At 44.1% G+C, this 21,103-nt stretch overlaps 1 protein-coding gene across 2 annotated transcripts; it reads left to right on the top strand.

The window, feature by feature from the left end:
* Nucleotides 1-1,374: 1,374 nt before the first annotated feature.
* Nucleotides 1,375-20,785, top strand: ZNF131 (zinc finger protein 131). Of its 2 annotated transcripts, XM_075411682.1 has the most exons (8): nucleotides 1,375-1,458; nucleotides 4,387-4,525; nucleotides 5,994-6,095; nucleotides 6,919-7,063; nucleotides 10,040-10,403; nucleotides 10,506-10,728; nucleotides 16,188-16,318; nucleotides 18,653-20,785. In XM_075411682.1, the coding sequence occupies exons 2-8, from the start codon at nucleotides 4,402-4,404 to the stop codon at nucleotides 19,304-19,306; spliced, it is 1,743 nt and encodes a 580-aa protein (XP_075267797.1). In that variant the 5' UTR covers nucleotides 1,375-1,458; nucleotides 4,387-4,401; the 3' UTR covers nucleotides 19,307-20,785. The 2 variants fall into 2 exon arrangements, with proteins under 2 accessions (XP_075267797.1, XP_075267796.1); XM_075411681.1 differs by having other exon boundaries at nucleotides 10,040-10,728.
* The last annotated feature ends 318 nt before the right edge of the window (nucleotides 20,786-21,103 follow it).

Genomic DNA, 21,103 nt, shown 5'->3' with positions numbered 1-21,103 from the left:
CAGGGAGGTGATTCGAGACAGCCAGCATGACTTCACCAAGGGCAAGTCCTGCCTGACCAACCTAGTGGCCTTCTATGATGTAGTGACTGCATCCGTAGACACGGGAAATGCAACGGATGTTGGTTATCTGGACTTCTGTAAAGCCTTCGACATGGTCCCCCACAACATCCTTCTCTCTAAACTGGAGAGATACGGATTTGATGGGTGGGCTGTTCAGTGGCTAAGGAATTGGTTGGAAGGTCGCAGCCAGAGGGTAGTGGTCAAAGGCTCAATGTCCAAATGGAGGCCGGTGACAAGTGGTGTCCCTCAGGGGACCGTACTGGGACTGGTGCTGTTTAACATTTTCATAAATGACTTAGCAAGATCGAGTGCACCCTCAGCAAGTTTGCAGATGACACCAAGCTGAGTGGTGCAGTTAACATGCCAGAAGGACGGGATGCCATCCTGAGGGACCTGGACAGGCTTGAAAAGTGGGCCCATGCAAACCTCATGAGGTTCAACAAGGCCAAGTGCAGGGTCCTGCACCTGGGTCAGGGCAACCCCGGTATCAATACAGGCTGGGGGATGAAGGGATTGAGAGCAGCCCTGCCGAGAAGGGCTTGGGGGTACTGGTGGACAAAAAGCTGGACACAAGCCACCAATGTGCAGTTGGCCAACCGTATCCTGGGCTGCATCACAAGCAGCGTGGCCAGCAGGTCGAGAGAGGTGATTCTGCCCCTCTGCTCCGCTCTGGTGAGAGCCCACCTGGAGTCCTGCGTCCAGCTCTGGAGCCCTCAGCACAGGACAGACATGGACCTGTTGGAGCGGGTCCAGAGGAGGCCACAGAAATGATCCGAGGGCTGGAGCACCTCTGCTGTGAGGAAAGGCTGAGAGAGTTGGGGCTGCTGAGCCTGGGGGAGAGAAGGCTGTGGGGAGACCTGACTGCGGCCTTTCAGCACTTAAAGGGGGCCTATAGGAAAGCCGGGGACAGGCTTTTCAGCAAGGCCGCTGCGACAGGACAAGGAAAGGGGGTCGGATTCAGACTGGGCAGAAGGAGGCAATCCCTCCCCGAGCGGGAGGCGCGGCCCCGGCGGAGCCTGCCCGCGGGCGGTGGCCGCCCTTCCCTGGGCCCGCTCCGGGCCCGCCCGGACGCGGCGCCTCCTCGTCGGCAGCTGGGGGCCCTCCTTGCCCCGCGCGCGGCTCCTCGCGGCGACACCGCCCCCCCGCGCGCGGTGCCGTGACACGCGCCGGCCACGCGGGGACTGCAGCTCCCAGGAAGCACCGGGCCGCCGAGCACCGCCTCCCCGCCACCCGCGCGCCCTGTCGCGTGAAAGGTGACCTCGTCGTCACTTCCCCCCGCGCGGTGCAGGCCGGGAATGCGAGTCGCTATTGGCCGGCGCCCGCCCCGCTTTCCAGCGCGCTGGGGAGCAGGAAGCGGCAACGGCGGAGCGGGCGCGGCGGGGCGAGGGGCTCCTGGCGGTGAGTACCTAGCGGGGCCGCCGCCCCACCCCTCGGGCCGCCGCGACGCCGGGCCGCGGCCCGGCCGCGGATCTAAAAGGGATCGATTTAATGCGCGCTTTGATGACGTAATGAGGCGAACGAGGCGGCGGCGCTGCCGAGCGCACGGGTCGGGACGCCGCCGGCCGGGCCCGCTCCTCGGGGGCGCCCCCGCGGGGTGCTCGCCCCCGCCGGCGGCTCCCCGCGCCGCTCTCGGGGCGCCCGCGCCCGGCGGGCCCTCGGCGCCGGCCAGGCCTTCCGCCTTCTCCCGCTCCTGGGACTCGGCGGGCGCTCATTCGCTCCTCCGCCTCGGGGGCGGGCCCCGCCGCCGCCTGACGATTGGCGGGGGGGGGGCGCCGCGCTGACTGCCATCGGCGCCCGCCAATGGGGCTGCGGCCGGCGGCGGGGCGCGGGGCCCTGTGGCGCGAGGCCGGCGGTGGCGCCGCCTGGCGGGGGCCGCCGCCCGACGCGGGTGCGTGGAAGCAAAGGCGGGGGGAGGGGGAGAAACCCGGTGGAGGGCTGGAGGAGCCCCGGTCCCCGCACACGTCCGTGAGCCCGCCCGCGAGCGGCGGCCGGGGTCGCCTCGGTCTGCCCGCCGCGGCTGCTCGGTGTTCTCCGGGGGCCGCGCCCCGCGCGTCTTCCTCCCGAGCAGCCGTGCCCTCGGTGAACGTCTGCTGTTCCGCTGGGCCGCCTTCTGCTGCCACCGAGGTTTTAAAGTGAGAGCGCTGCGACTGCATTTAGACGCACAACGAAGTCACGCCTTTTACTAGTCCTGCGTTAACTCGTGACAATAAACTAGCTGTAGTAAGATGCGTGGGGTTTCGTTTGTGTTTTTTAAGTGTTGCGAGGAAGACAGGAACTTGTTATAACTCCTTAGGTTTGGTCGGGGGAGGACGTTGCTCTGCTATTTTGGGGAGGTTCATTTGTAAGATATCCCTACAAAGTTTCAGTCTGGAAGTAAATCGCATTTGGGTAGGCGGAAGTCATGAGAGCTGGAGGTCAAAATTTTGTCTAAGGAACTGTGCTTTTAACTGCAAGTCATCTGTCCTTTCATGATGTGTCAAAAATGGTTGAGAAGAATAAAGCAGTGAAGTAAGTGGCTCTCCCCATGTGAAACTGTGGAAGAAAGGCAGGAGCTTCTGGTCATCTGTCTTAGACCCACCATTACAGATGAGGTGAACGCAGCAGCAGCATCCGCTCACTTCCACCTCACCTTCCCCCTTGCCCTCACAGGTGGTCTCCTCTGTCCCCTTTAAGACCCTGAGAGGTATTTCAGCCTCTGCTTGGCAAAGCAGTGATAGTGGGTAGAGCGAGACTCCCGCAAGCTATTGCTTCTGCTCTTCTGTTTACGTGCTGTTGGCTTCTCCATGGGCCAGTTTTTCTGAGATACAAGAAAGAGTGTGTTTTGTGGTGAAAAAAAGTATTCCACAATTTCCTTTGCTTGTTTGTTAGTCATAAGAAAATAACTTTACTTTTATCATAACCAGGTAATTCTCCTCTCTGCTTCTATAAAACCTGTATACCTGTATGTGTGTTTGTTATAAGCAAGGTAGAATTTACACAGCCGCACAGGGGAGTTAGCAAGCGTGGTGGCATCAGCTCAGACGTGGTTAGTACATATAAGGAACAGTTTTGGCCTCAGGACTTTCCAATTCCACACCATAAAAAACCTGCACCAGAAGTCAGGGAGCACCTGCTTTCTAGTTTCTTCTGTCACTCTGAAGAAAATGGCTGCTTTGCCACACCAGAAATTTCCATCTCTGTATTCAATGTTTGGTTTGATACTAGCTGTTCTCCTGACTTTCCTCCTTTGGTCCTCCATACTGAGCATAACAGTATGGTGGAGGATACGTCTCAAATCGAAGAACGGGTGGTTTCTGATGAGGCTTGAATGAGTTTTAAAGCAAAGTGAGTTAGACTGAAAAGAAACAACGTTTCTGTGCTAGTGTGACTTTGAAATGTCTTTCCTTTTGCTACGGGATTCTCAATGTGAGCTGTGTGAATGTGTAAGTTGAAGATGTGTGCTGCTGCACAGATCTGAAGAGATTTTGCCTGGCGTTAATTTATGAAATGCTTCCATTGAAGCACTTGGAGTCTCCCAAGGTTCTTTTGCATAAGCAGCAGACGAACATCGGCGTCTCGTCCCCAGGCACAGAGTTCTGCTAAACCTCTTCAGGTCTGAGAACCTCTGCAGCTCCCACCCCCAGCTATGTTTAATATGTCTAAGTAAGGGAGGGAGGGCCATCGAATTACAAGATATGTGTCTCTTTCAGAAAGCTGGCAAAGAATATTTCGCCTTGCTGGGGGAGAAGTGCAAGTAGGCTGGGTAAATAAGACTCTCTTTGCTCTTGGGTATGACAGCACGTTGAATCTCTGGCAACTCCTATGTACTCAGAAGCTGAAAAGAGTTGCTTTATTACATCCTTTTTTAAAGGAAATAAACATCTTGTGCTCGCTAGGTGCAAAATGTGACTTAAATAGGAAAATTTTAAGAACTGTTCTTCCACCAAGCAGATTGGTGGAACTGCGAGAAGTAACTGTGTAAAGATTCTGACGTTACACTGCTGAGGTGTTGCTGGGTCATTAGCTGTGGATATGTTATGTCCCTGCAGTGTTTGCTTTGAGGGAGGTGGGTCCCTTCTGAATCTGTAGAATACATACATATACATACCCTCTTTGACTGTTTTTTCCTGTGTATAAATAAGGCAATATTCCACATCATTAAACCCTACCATTTCCTACCTGTCAGCTGAAATCGGGTAAACCTGTTACCAAGACAGTTTAGTGTTTCTTTTGGGTTTGTAGTCCCTGAAAAGTGCTGGTTAGTTCATGGTTGAATACTAACCTGACTGTGCATAGTATTTACTGAAGGGTGCAGTGTTCTTACGCTCATACCACATGTTTTTGCAGGCTAGTCCTTGTGCCATGGAAGCTGAAGAAACGATGGAATGTATCCAGGAGTTCCCTGAACACTATAAAGTTATTTTGGATAGACTGAATGAACAGCGTGAGCAGGACCAGTTTACAGATATCACTCTGATTGTCGATGGTACGTACAGCCCTGAGAACCAGTTGGTAGGCAGAGAATTATGAAAGCTGTGTTGGGAGCCTGTCGGATTTGTCACAGTTCAGCTGTCAGACTGAGCTGCTAACAAATTCTTGGTTCTGTACCAGCATGCAAGTTGCTTGCAAAGTTTCATTTCAGATCTTGGGGTGAACACAGTCTCCAGCAGTGATTAATAATTTTGCTTCTGCTTTTCCAAACATGGGACTAAATATTTTCGGATTGAAGTCCATTTGAAAACTCCCATGCTGTATTTAATGTGCTGTCTAAGGATTTCCAAAACATTGTTGAAATATTTTTGCCTAACTTGAGCTGACTGTTTGCATGCAGAGAACTTGTACAAATACTATGGGTTAAAAAAAACAAAAAACAAAAAAAAAACCCCACCAGCTTGAAATAAGATTTACTTCTTGATTCTCTGGTATCTGCCTACTATTTTAATATACAGTTAAAATAGGGTAGAAGTACTCATTTTTCTTTTTGTGTGTGTTCTAAGGACAAAAGTACTAGTTTAAAAGGATGATGGAGATATGTATAAGTGCTTGTTATCTCCTTTGAAAAGAGGATGTCTGATAGATGGCCTAAGATTGCTTCTTATCCCAGACACATCTTGGAACAAATGAGGAATTCAAAGAAGATAGGCAGCAAACTGCTAGGACAAACTTAGCTAAAGGAGTACCACCTGATCTTTAAAAAGACAGCAAGAACTCACTTGAAGGAGCTGGGTCCAACAGAGCCCCAGTTACAAAAATGTAAGCAAATGAATAAAAAACTACTCTTCAGGAACTGCCATAGTTTCACCGACAGCACCTGCATAAAACTTACCCTGAATGTTTGTTACTGCTCAGGTATTACCAAATCCAGTTGTTGAGCTCAAAGCTTGTTTTGTGTGCAGCTCTGTAGTTCTAATCCATATTGTTTCTCCTGTCTCTGTCCCATGGAGCCTTATGAACACTCATGCCTGCGCCAAGGTGAAGGCAGCACATTGATGGGGAATACACAGCCTGGAATACAGGAAGAACAGAGCAGAACCACTTCTGTTTTGCAGTGGTGTTTATGCTGGCAGCAGTGCTGATAAAATATAGCAATCTGAAAGAGCAACAAAAAACAAGGAAAATTTGGATAAAACCTGAGAGCTGAGCCCAAAACATACAGGAAAATGTTCACACAGGAATTTCCTATAGCTTAAATATCTGATAAGAGGAACACTGGAGTGAGTGAGTTCTCCAGCTGACTGAGTTGCAGAGCTTCTGCAAGGTCAGTGATGTCAGCAAGGGTCTGCATGAGACAGGCTAGCTGCAGTAGTATCCTGCGTTACAGGGAGATATACTAAGTCACAAGATGTTGCTGGAATAGATTTGTAGGTGGGGTGGCCTCTTCTGCATCGGCACTTGTTCTGCACTATGAATGAGGAAGATGTTACCCTAAAGTAAGTTTTTGTCTCTCTTCGTAGGTCACCATTTCAAAGCTCATAAGGCTGTTCTTGCTGCCTGTAGCCAGTTCTTCTACAAATTCTTCCAAGATTTCACTCAGGAGCCCTTGGTGGAGATTGAAGGTAATCTGATTTGTGCAAATAAAAACATTCAGAGGTGTGTGCCCAAGCTGGAGATGGATGTAGTGTCCTTGGGATGGGCTTACATACGTGCTTGGTCATATCAGTTAGCTTTTGAGATCTCAGTTCTTGAGTTGTTCTGAGGCAGCTACCACCACTGGAAAAAAACTTGCCCTGAGGAAGAATTAAAAAGAAAAACAAGTCTTGAATTACATCTTTTGGAAGTGAAAGCGTGATGTTCTGTGGGTGGTTTTTTTCCTTAATTTTTTTATCTTCTCTCAATACATGGCTAATGGAAGTCAGGCAGACCCTGTATGTTTTTAGGACTAGCAATGTGACACGTAATCTTTTCCCTGACAATACCCGTTCTGGTCAGATGAAAAAGGCTGCCAGTGATGGCGAATGGCAGATGCGGTGACTGGGATGCAAGAACAGGATAGACATGGCACAGTACTTGCCAGGTATGCAGGGAGCAGACTCCTGGAGCAGTATTTCAAGCTCAAGTAACTTGCTGCTCAGAAGTGCCTTTTGAGAAAGCTTATATTTTTGTGTTTAAATCTATGCTTTTTATTATTAAAAAAGCATTCTGTCCGTCTTCTTTTGTTTTATCTTTGTTGTTGCGTATGTCTGTAGTTATTCCAGATTCACATGTTTCTATAATAGACATTTTATTCCAACATGAGCTTTTTAAGGGTGTCGTCTTTATGAAACCGGCAGCTATAGTGCTGTGAGCGATGTGGTGAGCAGGCAAGTGTGCAAGATTCATCAGACAAATAAGATGGAGGAATTGCTAAAAGAAACTCTGTTTTTTCTTGCCTGTATGCAGGTGTAAGTAACATGGCGTTTCGTCACCTAATCGAGTTCACCTATACAGCAAAACTAATGGTCCAAGGTGAGGAGGAAGCAAATGACGTTTGGAAAGCAGCAGAGTATCTACAGATGTTAGAAGCAATCAAAGCCCTTGAAATCAGGTAAGCACATAAGCCTCTCTTCCCAACACTGAAATGCAGAGTCACAGGAATCCTTTTACAAGAACTGCCAGTATTTAGCAGTGCTGTTCCTTATCCTGGAACCTCTTAAACTTGTGTGGGACCATATACTCTTCTATGAGAAGATATAAGTCAGAATTATACAGGTGAAAAAACAAATGTCACGTTCCTTAGGCTGGAACTCGATGACAAGTGACATGGCTGGTAGATGTTGCAGACATGGCAAGGCTGTGACTTTGTGGTAATTAATAGTCAGCAGGTCTCTCTGCTATCTGACTGCCCACACCTGGTTAACAGCTGGGTGTACAGTGGCGATGTGCGTCGGATATTAGACCACATTAACAAGCTTGTGCTGGTGTTCTGGTTTCATGTAGCTTTCTGCTATTTCTGAGAGAATAAGCAGTGATCTTAAAACTTCTTGCTGCAAAATTAACCTGTCAAACTTCTTGAAAGAGTGTAACTGTTATAATCAGTTTTATACGGGATCAATACTTAATCAAATGTTGCTGTGGCACCTTTTATCCAGTACCAGGAACTCTACTCCATTACCAGACTTCAATCTGAGAAAAGCAGGTGACAGTCCCATCATGCTGTTTTTCTTTCCCTTCCTTCCCTTTCACTTTCACAACGTGGTGTCACATTCTCATTCCTTCTGCATGCTACACTGTTCTGCTGACATGAGACAGAGGCAGCAGCCATAAATACTCCCAGCATTATGGCTGTTCTTGGTTTCTCTTCTAGACCTGCTGAAAGGTCTTTGCATTCAGGCTAAGGAAAGGCTGTTGCTTCCTTTTTGTCTCCCCTTAGACACATTAGCCAAGGAGAGCGGCATTGGCCCCGAGTTCCTCTAGCAGCCAGCTAACATTTTATTTAAAAAAACCTCCGTGACATGATATGCTGCAAACTTGGTTTTCAGCATCAGCATTTATTTTCGAAATAACTTATTCTGTGCTTATTCTGTGGATTGGCAGTAGAGCTGAATAAATATGTAATTTTTTTTTAATAGGAAAGATACGGGCTTGTGCATTTCTAGTCCTACCTTCCAACCCCACAAACACCCTTTTTTTGGTATTACTAAGATTAAGCATGGTACCACCAAAATAATACTTTATTTTTTTTATTAATTAATTAATAAAAGCAGACCTTAACTGTCTGCTTGAGGAATTTAAGAGAAAACTGAAACTGAAAAAGTATGGTGTAATGAGTATCACTTTGAGTCAGTGTATACCGGTAGAGCTGATGAGCTAGGATTCCAATCCATCCATCAAGCTACACTATCCAGCCAGCAATTATTTCCCACTAGTCTATAAAGTTATGCAGTTTGTTGGTTATGCATCAATAGTAAACACTGTAAATTTTATGTTACAAGGAAACAAAGGTTTTGCTTAACGAACACACGTGGAAGCCAGTCTATTCTTAGACTTACTTCCATTGTTCATAGATTTTGAAGTTTTTTGTGGGAGTTTGGTTTGTTTGGGGTTTTTTTGTTTAGGAAGACAAGCTTCAGTACTGCTGTCAGTCTCTGTTTTCTCCTCCACAGTAAGTGGGGGAAGAATTGCAATACAGTGCCTCAGTCAGAGCTTTGACTGAAAGGGTTAGGCTTCAGAAACTTCAGCTGAAGTAGAGATGATTATAGAACTAACTATTTGCATCATGCATCAAAGAGTTGCACATCGCATAGTTTAGACTCGAAAGAAAACAACGAGCTATTGTTCGTTAAAGTGCAGTTGTGTTGTACTTGTGTGTCCGCATTCAAACTTCCACACAATGTGGCCAAGGACAGTAGTCTCCTCTTTGCTGAGCAGATCATTCTTTCAGCACGTGGTCCTGGAGCTCCTTGTGGTAGTGTGCAGAGTAGCTGTCACTTTCTAGACACCAGAGATCCAGGCTAGATGGAACTGTAAGTTTAGCTGCTCTGTCTTCCTGTGTCTGAATAGAGTAAGGTACAGTTTAATAAGCTGTATCCTGCGTTAGATCATCAGCCACACATCTACGACTTACAGATACTGGGAAGCCTTTTCCCTTCTTTTACTAGAAAACGTGGAAGTGATAGGGAGACGATTACGTGAATGAGTTCATCAGGCTGCAAAGGAAGGCAAAGACACAGCTTACAGCTGTCAGTCTGATTTGAGGGTAAGAGAGCCACTCATTTTCAAAACTGGTAATCGGTAGTAAAACCTCCAGCCCATGAGTGCTGCAGATGGTCTTGAGGGTGTGACTTCAAATTGTTGGCCCACTCAGCTCTGTCTGCGTGTGAGATGGGATGCTGTCCCTGGCATCTTGGAGGAAGGGGATTGTGTGTGTATGATGCAGGGAGAACAGGAACAGAGCTGGGGGTTGTGTCTAAGCCTGGAAAATTAAACTAGAATACTCTTTCCACATCCCAGTGGCTTTTGTTTTTACGTCAGCTGTTAGCTGTATGCTTTCCTGAAGTACGAGGGTTATAATAATTGCTGTGTGAAGTCACAGCTGTAGTGTCTTCTAACAAGCTGTGAGCGCTGCAGGCAATGTAACACACTCCAGAGCTGAAGAGGTGAATATCATAGGAAGGACTTGAATCTTATTTCTGAGTAGGCAGGCCAAAGAACTCCTTCCATCGGTGATGTTTTCTTTCCAAGTACAGAATTTCACAAATTTCTTAGATAAAGCTATGTCATTAGGTTAATTGGCTGTTCTTCTTGATAGGTGCTTTGTAGCCTTCCAGCCGAGCTATTTAGAACACTTCAGTAGCCTTATGTCAAAGGCTCTGCAGCTTTAACCATGCTATTTTACAGCCCTAAGTAGTAGAGATTAAGGACAAATTAGCCTCTGATATGCATATAGATTGTGTGGTCATTCATCATTTGGCTTCTTGGAGAAACAGCTATAGAGTGTTGGGATGCAGAAGTTCAGTATTAGGCAGGAATTGTTACGTCAGTGCTTGTGGATCTTAACAGTGTTTATACAAATGCTTTACAGGAACAAAGAAAATTCATCACCCTTAGAATCAAATCAAGCACAAGGTAAAAATAAACCAAAAAAGAGGAAGATAGCCGAGACCTCTAATGTTATCACAGAAACACTGCCATCAGCAGAATCGGAGCCTGTTGAAATTGAGGTTGAGATTGCTGAAGGGACGATTGAAGTGGAAGATGACAGCATTGAAACACTTGAAGAAGTAGCTTCTGCAGAGCAATCCATAAAGTACATACAGACAACGGGTACATCAGATGAATCTGCTTTGGCTCTTTTGGCAGATATCACCAGCAAGTATCGTCAGGGAGAGAGAAAATGCCAGATCCAAGAAGAAGGTGATAGTGCAGCTGATCCCTCGTGCAAACAGGTAGAAGGTATTGAAATTGTGGAACTTCAGCTGTCACACGTGAACAATTTATTCCACTGTGAGAAATGTAACCGATCCTTTAAATTGTTTTACCATTTTAAGGAACACATGAAAACACACTCTACTGAGAGTTACAAGTGTGACATATGCAATAAAAGATACCTACGAGAGAGTGCTTTGAAACAGCACCTCACCTGTTACCACCTCGATGAAGGTGGTGCCAGCAAGAAGCAAAGACCTGGCAAAAAAATACATGTATGCCAGTACTGTGATAAGCAGTTTGACCACTTTGGACATTTTAAAGAGCATCTCCGGAAGCACACAGGTAAGAATGCTGCTATAGTCTGTGCTTGTGGCCTTGGCTCTAGCATTTTGAGATTTTGCCTGTTTTGGGGAAATAGAGAATATGCTAAAGAGAACATGAGTCCTGCGTGCTAAAAATACTTGGTTTCTTGTTACAACTAAAATCCTGGTTTGTCTTTTTGTTTATTTGTGCTGTTTTCCACTGATGTAAACTTTTGAGGGGTTGAGGTCATGAAGAATAGGCACCTAAAACCAGAAAGCACTAATGAAGCTTTGCTCTTAGGTCTATTAAGTCTTCAAGATTTTTTCAAAATAATTTCTTAAGGCATGTTCCTTCTTCAGAAGTCCCAAACTGAGAAGCTACTTTTATGTTCACAATTCTACTAGTAATTATTTCTGTTGAAATAGGATCTGAACTGTGAGCTTCAGTGGAATACAGTTTAGAGGGTTTCTTTATCTATCAGAACTCCAGAGCAAATGCCTATTAATGCACTAAGCATAAAATACCCTCTGAAAATTCTCTCTTGTACCATCTGGTTTTGAAAGTTTCACCCTTGCTCTGGACATCTCAGCTATGATTTGAATTTTCTTTGCTAATTAACACAGCAAAACATTTCTAGTGGCTATAGTTACACTTTTTTTTATGGTGAAATTTGCCTCTGAAACTTGGATAGCATCTTTTGAGTACAAAATGACTTGTGCTCCTTTCTTCTTTATAATATGGGAGGTTGAGATGCTACTTTTTCATCTCATGAAGAAGTCTACTCCCGGAACAGGTACTGAGCATTATACAGATAACTGCATGTAAACTATATGTGGTCCTGATCTTCCAGATGTTTTTGTTTAATATGTCAGTGATGAGTCATCAGTAAGAATTAAAGAGAGGGTAGCAGCCCTACTTCTTTCACAGCTTCTTATTGTTGTTAAAGCCTTTTAATTCAAATTTCTTTGTATCTGTGTATGGGACTGCTGAGTGTTCATATATGACACTGTATTCAGTCTGTTCCCAATAGCCCCTCAAAGTTCCATATATAAACAGTCTTTGGCAAATCCTTATTCCCTGTGAAGCATTTCTCCATTATATGTTTCTCCATTATGACCAATCCAAATACAAGTTACTTCACAGAAGTCTTTTCAGAGAAAAGTTTGTGGCAGATTAACAGAGTAACCCAAATACCACAAATATCACAATATATTTGTTTCTGTTGCGATGAAGGATTTTGGGGACAAAGCAATTTAGCATGTGACAGGAGGTACAGAGTACTTTCTAAATATATATTGGTACAAGTGTAACACAGGGAAGCTAATTACTCTAGCATTTTCAAAAGCCTTAAGCTTAAAATCAAAATAGATACTACCACTTAACTGTGGTCTTCTAATATCAGTGGAAAAATGCTCATTCAGCCAAAGGCTTTCTAAGCTCTGAATTCTATATAGCGCTGGTTGAATGCTAAAATGAAATTTAAAAGCCTGGGAGAAAATGTCCTACAAGTGCTTGATCTTGTTGCTGCTTAATCACAACACCAACAATCACATGCAGGTAGCAACTGGGGCAGAAATAGACACCTCATCAGTGTTGGTAATTCTTTTGATGTGCGAATTTGACATTACTAATGGCTATTATCTTTGTCTTAGTAAAAGAAAGTAAGGAGAGCCATGGATCCATCTCACTTATGCGTACAGTGCCTTAAGCAGCTTCTGTGTCTCTGAAAAAGTACCTCAAAAATATCTTGCATGTCATGTAACTCTGAAAGTATTAACAAAGTAATATCCAGAATTTATAAAGAGGGAGGGGGTTTTGGTCTGATCTAATTATTATTTTTTTCCCCTTTATGAGAATGGATGAGATTTCACTTGCCAATCATAAGTAACGCACAGCACGGAATTTCTGCAACTCTGCACTGAAGTAATGTATACCTGTTGAGTTCAATAGCTCTAATTTGTCTTACACAGGAAGAACAATTTCCTCATACAGCAGTCAATCTTAGAATGAAGCTACTGCTCTCAATATGCTGACCTAATCCTGATGTTTTGCAAAGTTTATATTCCCTAGCAGAAAGAGACACTGAACAGCTTTGATTCCCTCTGATTTTACTAGAAATTTTGACTGCTGAATATTTCTCAAAGTTAGGCCTTTTTTTGTTTTGGCCTTTGGATATTGCCAGTGTTATCTTTGAATTGTAACTTTCAGACACTTTCAGCAGAATGTGTTGGAGATTACTGAAGAATTTGAGTAGGAATAGAATAAATCTGTCCCTCTCTGGTGCCTCGCTCCAAGTAACTCTTGAAATGTGACCAGATCACAGGGCAGGTGAAGGTCTGTGGTGTGATCTTTGCTCTGTAGTATCCATTGTTTGTTTGGGCAAAGTCCATGATTTTGACCTGCAAGACTGATGGCAGCTCAGCATCCTCTGCATTACCTGTACAACATAGACTCACAGAATCATAGAATCATTAAGGTTGGAAAAGACGTCTAACATCATCAAGTCCAGCCATCAACCCAACACCACCATGCCTGCTAAACAATGTCCTGAAGTGCCATATCTGCACATTCTTTTGAACACCTCCAGGGATGGGGACTCCACCGCTTCCCTGGGCAGCCTGTTCCAATGCCTGACTACTCTTTCAGTAAAGAAATTTTTCCTAATATCCAATCTGAACCTCCCCTGATGCAACTTAAGTCCATTGCCCCTTGTCCTATGACTTGTTACTTGGGAGAGGAGACCAACACCCGCTTCACTCCAGCCTCCTTTCAGGCAGTTGTAGAGAGCAATAACACAGAATCACAGAATGTTCAGGGTTGAAAGGCACCTCTGTAGGTCACCTAGTCCAACCCCCCTGCCGAAGCAGGGTCACCTACAGCAGGCTGCACAGGACCTTGTGCAGGCGGGTCTTGAATATCTCCAGAGAAGGAGACTCCACAACCTCCCTGGGCAACCTGTTCCAGTGCTCCGTCACCCTTAGAGTGATGAAGTTCTTCCTCATGTTCAGACGGAACTTCCTGTGCTTCAGTTTGTGCCCATTGCCCCTTGTCCTGTCACTGGGCACCACTGAAAAGAGCTTGGCCCCAGCCTCCTGACACCCACCATCTCTCTTCAGCCTCCTCTTCTCCAGACTAAGCAGTTTTCTCAGCCACTCCTCATAAGACTTGTGCTCTAGAACCTTCACCAGCTTCATTGCCCTTTTCTGGACACTCTCCAGCACCTCTGTGTCCTTCTTGTAATGAGGGGCCCAAAGCTGAACACAGTACTCCAGGTGCGGCCTCACCAGGGCCGAGTACAGGGGTACGACCACCTCCCTACTCCTGCTGTCCACACTACTCCTGATACAAGCCAGGATGCCATTGGCCTTCTTGGCCACCTGGGCACACTGCTGGCTCATCTTCATCCAGCTGTCGACCAACACCCCCAGGTCCTTTTCTGCCGGGCAGCTTTCCAGCCACTCCTCCCCAAGCCTGTAGCACTGCACGAGGTTGTCGTGACCTAAGTGCAGGACCCAGCAGTTGGCCTTGTTGAACCTCATACAGCTGACCTCAGCCCATCAATCCAGCCTGTCCCGGTCTCTCTGCAGAGCCTTCCTACCGTCAAGCAGATCAACATTCCCACCCAGCTTGGTGTCATCTGCAGACTTACTGAGGGAGCACTCAATCCCCTCATCCAGATCATTGATAAAGATGTTAAACATAACTGGCCCCAATACTGAGCCCTGGGGAACACCACTGTGATCAGCCACCAACTGGATTTAACTCCATTCACCACAAAGCTCTGTACTCGGCCATCCAGCCAGTTTTTTACTCAGTGAAGTGTACACCCATCCAAACCATGGGCAGCTAGTTTTTCCAGGTGAATGCTGTGGGAGACAGTGTCAAAGGCCTTACTAAAGTCCAGGTAGATGACTTCTACAGCCTTTCCCTCATCCACTAAGAGGGTCACCTGGTCATAGAAGAAGATCAGGTTGGTCAAGCAGGATCTGCCTTTCATAAACCCATGCTGGCTGGGCCTGATCCCCTGGTTGTCCTTCACATGCCTGGTGAGCGCACTCAGGATGAATCGCTCTATAATCTTGTCTGGCACCAAGGTCAGGCTGACAGGCCTGTAGTTCCCAGGATGCTCCTACTGGCCTTTCTTGTAGGTGGGTGTTACACTGGCGAACCTCCAGTCATCTGGGACCTCCCCTGTTAGCCAGGACTGCTGATAGATGATGGAGAGTGGCTTGGCCAGCTCCTCCACCAGTTCCCTCAGCACTCTTGGGTGGATCCCTTCCAGCTCCACAGACTTGTGAGTGTCCAGGTGGTGGGTGTATCAGGTCATTAAGTGCTTCCTCCTGGACTGTGGGAGGTTTATTCTGCCTCCAAAAACATAGCATAGCGGGAATGTTCCCACCATTTAACATTTTTCTGTAGCATTTAGGCATATAAGTGAGAATTACAGGCTACTTGTGAATTTCTTTTGAAAAGTTGATTAGGAACTTATGAATAGCTTTATTTCTGAAAATACAGGTTTATTTGCTTTCCATTTCAGTAGTTGATAATTACTGCATTCCTGAAAATTCAGGCTTTAAATGAGGCAGAACAGATGCTTACGTTGTCCGCTGAAATGTCTCGGCCTCTTTTGGAGTTCATTAAGCCGTTTGTTTCAGCAGAGATGTTGGTGTCAGTACCTCTGCAGATTAATTATCAGCCTGTCAGAAGAAACACACTGTTCCTAATATTTTGTACTTCAGTTTCCTTGAATTTCATTGTGCTTGTGCATGATGAAATTGGTAAACAGAGACACCAGTTGTTCTTTGTTACTACTTAATGAGAATAATAACAATATACTACTTTAGATGAAAGAGAGAAAACAACCTGTTTTCATCCTCCCCTGCTGTTATCCTTAGCTGGCTTCTGTGCTTAGTACCAGGCTTGAAATTAAGTGGCCAAACTGAAAGAAATTTTTATGTTGCTTGTGCAGGGGCATTTTGTGTCCCTCTGTGTTTGCACTATGTTTCTTGGGGAGAGGTGGTGTTGGTTGGTTGGTTGCTATTTTGTGGTCATTCCGTGCCAACTTCTTTTTCTGGAGCTCAGTTTCAGTTATCAAGCATAAGCTGTTACTGTTTTTGAAAATAAAACTTTGTATTATTTAAATAGTTCCTTCTTATATGTGTCACTCTTTATGTTTACTGATGTTAATTATTTAATTGCAAATATTATCAGATGGAGACAGAAATAACTGCTGTTTCTTTAAGATATTTTGTCACAATAGTAATCTAATTTCCGTAAAAACCTAAATGTACCTTAAATGGCACTGGTAATTGTTGCACTGGTTTTTTTTCTAAACGAGAGTCATGACTCTTTCTCTTCTGCTGTAGAATAATCCAATTGGCCACGTCTTTACTGCATATTTATCAACCTTCACAAAAGGAAGAGAGAGGAAGAAGAGAGAGCTGACAGAATACTGGCTGTTTTTTTACACTTACAAATCCGTGTATCTGTCTTAACAGGTGAAAAACCATTTGAATGTCCAAACTGCCATGAACGTTTTGCTAGGAATAGCACGCTCAAATGTCACCTGACGGCCTGTCAGTCTGGCGCTGGAGCTAAAAAGGGAAGAAAGAAGCTGTACGAATGTCAGGTGGGTAATGGTAGTAGTAGCGTCAGAGGCTAGGTACCTCCTTGCTGTGCTGAGGGAGTGTGGGAGTACTGAGCAGGGAAGGCAACAAGAGTGATATTATGTCTGCAACAGCTACTTTTAGTAAAACAAATACAAGGATCACATTCAACCACAACATGCAGATAAATTCTTATGTCTAAGTAGTTCCATTTAAAATGTGGAATTACTGATACAGAGCCTCATAATGCTTATAATCAGATCATTATGGGTGGGTAAGTGTTCATCTGCATCTCACTGATCTTTCTGCTGCCTTTTGAAGGTTCTTGGTGCACTGACCTAGGCCTTTCCTACTTGTGAGCATGCTTCACGAAAGTCCAAAATACAAAGTACTATTTTGTTTTGTATTTTATTTTTCTCCTGTTTGATACCCAATATATTGACTTTGTCTAGAAAGTCATTCCAAGCTATGATGGCAATCTGTAGTGTCTTTTAAGCAAATATAAATTCTGTAGATGGATAGCTAGGGTACTTGGTCCTACATGTAACTGAAAGTCTGGTCAGATGAATCTTGCTTAGCTTTTAAAATCTGATTCTGAAAAGCTACAGAATACAAGACCTGAGGTTTATTGCAGCATTTTAATTTGCCATTTTCCTGCCCCTCTGCTGGGACAGTCTCAAATACAAACACTACAAACACATTTCTCTCTCTTTCTCTCTCTTTCTCTCTCTCTGTCTCTCTCTTTTCTTTTCCCTTAAGGCTCTCACTTTATTCAGTTCACAGAATGGCTGTGGTTTGCGGTTAAATTGGGTTGTGTAGTTAACAAAACTCTGGATATCAGCTTTATTTGTTCCAAAAGAGAGTGATCTTAGCATACTGTTTGGTCTTTGTGACCCTTCGCTCTAATCACTTTGTTATAACTTTCTCTTGCTAAATTGATACCACATCCTCTCACAGATGTTGTGAACGTGGATTAGCGTTTCTTCCACCCTCAGAAACTACAGCCATTCTTGGATAAATTTTTCTTGAATTTTTCTTTCCTTAGAACTAAATTTGAATAGTGTTCAATAAATAAATCTTGGCTTACTGAAGAAAGAGGAGAGAACAAAATTGTGCTTCCCTGATGAGCACTTTTGGTGGTCTTCAGTGTGTGTCTTGAGTATTGAATTAGGCTCTGCCTGGCAGAGGCAGTAATTACGTGCTTGAGCATTACCGATAGTAATTACCTTTATGTATGACTAAGTAATTTCGAGTGCCTGTCTATAAGGTTAGTACTTTAAGAACTGTATGTGCAACTTCTTCCTAAAGCATGAGACTGGGGGGAAAAAAAGCATGGCGCTACCATCACAAGCCTGTTTTAACAGACTTCAACGGCAAATTGGAGGTATTTAGCTCCACTACACAGACCTGTTCTTGACTTAATCCCTGTCAGATACTTCATCGTCCTTCTGTGCTATTGATGCAAATTATGAGGAGACATCACATTCTGTTTCAAAACTGTTTGCTAGCAGTGAAGGGGCGTTGAAATGTGTGTTCTTTGCTGCTTTCTGCGGCCAAGAACACTTGTATGGATGGACAAGGACTCCAGAGCCTGTTTCTTTATGCCCAGCCTGGCTCCACCCTGCTCTTCTCTCTCTTCTACCCTGACACCTCATTCATTTCTGTAGTCTATTGCGTGTTGTTTTCAGGCTACTCACCTCAGTGCCAGCTGAAGGGAAGGAAGTGTGCTCATGTGCTTTGTGAAAATAGTGTGTCTGCAGTCGAGGCAGTACTTCTAGCTGGAAGAGAATTAAAGGAATGGAGTTTTTAGAGAGTTTTAGCTGCTGAAATTGCTCAAGTGTTTTTTCTGAAATGGCAAAATGGGAGAGTTCAGTCTAGCCAGTTAAACCTCACAGTGCTGTGAGCAAATGAAAGCTGATCAGGAAAAGCTGGCTAGTAGTACCACATCTAGAACTTCAGTAAAAGAACAGTTTGTATTATACTTTCATTGTACAGTATTAATACATAAATAGCTTTCCACCCAAAACTCTATCACCAGGCTTATTGGGGCATGATGCTGTATGTGGATTTCATGTAAGGTTAAAATAAGAAAACTTTCAAATGCTGTACTGACTCACAAATTTTGTAGCTATCAGGTCTATGCACAACTCAAAGTAGCTCACTGTTTCTTAAAAAGAAATAACTAAATACCAGGTCTTCTGGTCATCTGAAGCTGACTTCTCAGCTTTTACGTCTAACATACATGTTTTTTTAATCCAAGTAGCTTCCACACTATGTGAAGCCATGATCTGAAATAGGCACTACATTTTGTTAAACAGTGCCAACAGAAATATGACATACTGTATCTTTTGTTTCAGGTTTGTAACAGCGTGTTCAACAGCTGGGATCAATTCAAAGATCACTTGGTAATACACACGGGTGACAAACCCAACCACTGTACCTTATGTGATTTGTGGTTCATGCAAGGCAGTGAGCTGAGAAGGCATCTCAAAGAAATGCACAACATTTCAGAACGAATGGTGACAGAAGAGGTTCTTCCAGTGGAAGCTGAACCGGTAACATCCATGACTATTATAGAACAAGTGGAGCAAGTCCATGTCCTACCAGTAATTCAAGTACAAGTGGATCCCGCACAGGTAACTGTGGAACAGATGCACCAGGATCTCATACAGGACAATCAAGTGAAGGGCACGCAGCTAGATGAACTGCAAGAACAGGTGCAAATTAGTTACTTGGAAGTTGAACACATTCAGACTGAACAAGGTGCTGAAGTTCATGTGGAGCAGTTACATGTCGAGCATGTAAATCAAATACAGATGGAAGAAGTACAGGCAGAACTTATAGATGGGACAGAACTCGAACAGGTAGAATATGAAAGTGTTGATCAAGGAGAAGCAGAAGAAAAGGAACCTAATCAAGTAGATGATGCAGATAAGGAAGATCATGAACAAGCTGAAGACTTAAAAACTCAACAATTAGTGGACATGCAGAATGAAAAGGCGGATGACTAGGACAAATAACGACACTATGCAGGTTTAAGAATGAAATACCAAATTATTTTTCTTAACTTTTACATTGGTTTTTGAACTGTCAGTGGTCAGCTTTCCAATATGCTGTCCTTAGGAAGCTGGACAAGTGGACCAAAATTAGCTTTCTTCACGTACAACTAAACTTCTCTCATATGTGAAAAATAACTTTCCCATTCATGTAATACCATGGAGCAGAAACTACCACAGACACGGACAGCTTTGTGAGGATTTTAATAATGAACAGCTTGTATCATTGTTACGCCGTCCCCGGGTATGTGTAAGAATAACTTCACCTCTTTTCCTCTTGCAATAGAAGAAAACTCCTGTTATAGATTTGCAGGGTGTCTGTGGCGGAGGAATCGGTAAAATCTGATGGGTTCTATTGCAAGTGGCAATTGGGTACCTGTGACTTTTTGGATCAGACTGTTTGCTGTATCCTAACAGCAGTCCCTAACATTCAGGCTGGAGAAAAAAACAGTGTTGCTGTAGGTCTCTGAGCGCAAAAATCCTGTGCCTTTTCAACAATGACTGGTTAGATTTCCACAAAGTTCCTAGAGTGTTCAAGAACCTGGTTCAGTAAAAGACAGTGTAGGTAATGTTACAGTGCTTTATGTTTTTGCTTAAAATTGTTAGCTACTGTTTTTTTGCATTAAATTTAGATGCAGGGGGCTGAGGGAGGAGAAAGATTCCTTGTGGAGGCAGCAGGACACTCTAAAAGGGAGACTTTAAAATAGGGAAAGCTCAGTAGAATCTGTGGTAAACATGAGCTGGAAGAAAGCTACCAGCAGATTCTTCCTTTATAAGTTATCATTTTTGAAAATGAATATGTTTAAACATAAATACAGAGGAGATTTGTCTATATGGTATCAAGTTCCTGTTTTTTTGAAACAAAATTCTGACACTTGACACAAAGATGTGCTAAACATAAAAGTAAAAGCCATAGGTATGAGTGCTAAACTGTGGATTGAAAGATAGGAGTGTAAATAATTTAATCAATATTAGACAATAAAACAATACCAACCATGAAATGTTGCATTATTTGTTTCATCCAATAAATTGGGAGCAACTGAGTGACTGGCAGTTACAGTGCCAGCTCCCAGTGGTAAGAATCAATCTCAATAAGGTTAATAGAAATTTACTGTAAAGTTAGATTTGTTTAGAAAATAATTGTCTAGCTCTATGTTCAAGGATGCTAAGGACTTCTAATTCTCAATTGTTGCCTTGAGATTAGACGTGCTCCACACTTCCGAGAAACTTTCTTTTAAGCCTTAACTGACAGGAGGAATTTTTGCAAGGACGTTCCCTAATGCTCTTCGTGATCCTGTAGATCTTAGCTAAAATCAGGCTTTTCTATTCAGACTTCTGCAAATGCAGAATTATTTCCTGGGATTTGTGCTTTCTTGTAGTGTCATTCAAAATGATTCTTGTGTTTCATCGTAGCCGTTGAGAAACTGTTGCAAAACAAACATGGATCTCAATTAAAATTTCAAACAATTTGATTAATGTAACTTGCTTTCTTTTTTGTGACGAGGTTCTGTGCAGAGGGAAGAATGTGGCCCAGTGTTTATCATGAAAGTAAAAGTTGGCTATTGTGTTTATACCTGGCTTCTCAGAAGCAGCTCTTCTTTTGGTAACACAGCAGGGACTGGCCTGCTTGCTTAGCTGTATAACTCTAATTTTTTAGGTATTTGTGCATGTAGACTCGAGGTCTGTTATGTGTGAAGTTAAAGGAACGATCTGGCTGTGTGTCTAACCCCTGGAACTAACTTTTAGGTAGCT

This window comes from Opisthocomus hoazin, chromosome Z (assembly GCF_030867145.1).
Source record: "Opisthocomus hoazin isolate bOpiHoa1 chromosome Z, bOpiHoa1.hap1, whole genome shotgun sequence".
NCBI lineage: Eukaryota > Metazoa > Chordata > Aves > Opisthocomiformes > Opisthocomidae > Opisthocomus > Opisthocomus hoazin.
This window is presented reverse-complemented; position numbering and strand designations above follow the sequence as displayed.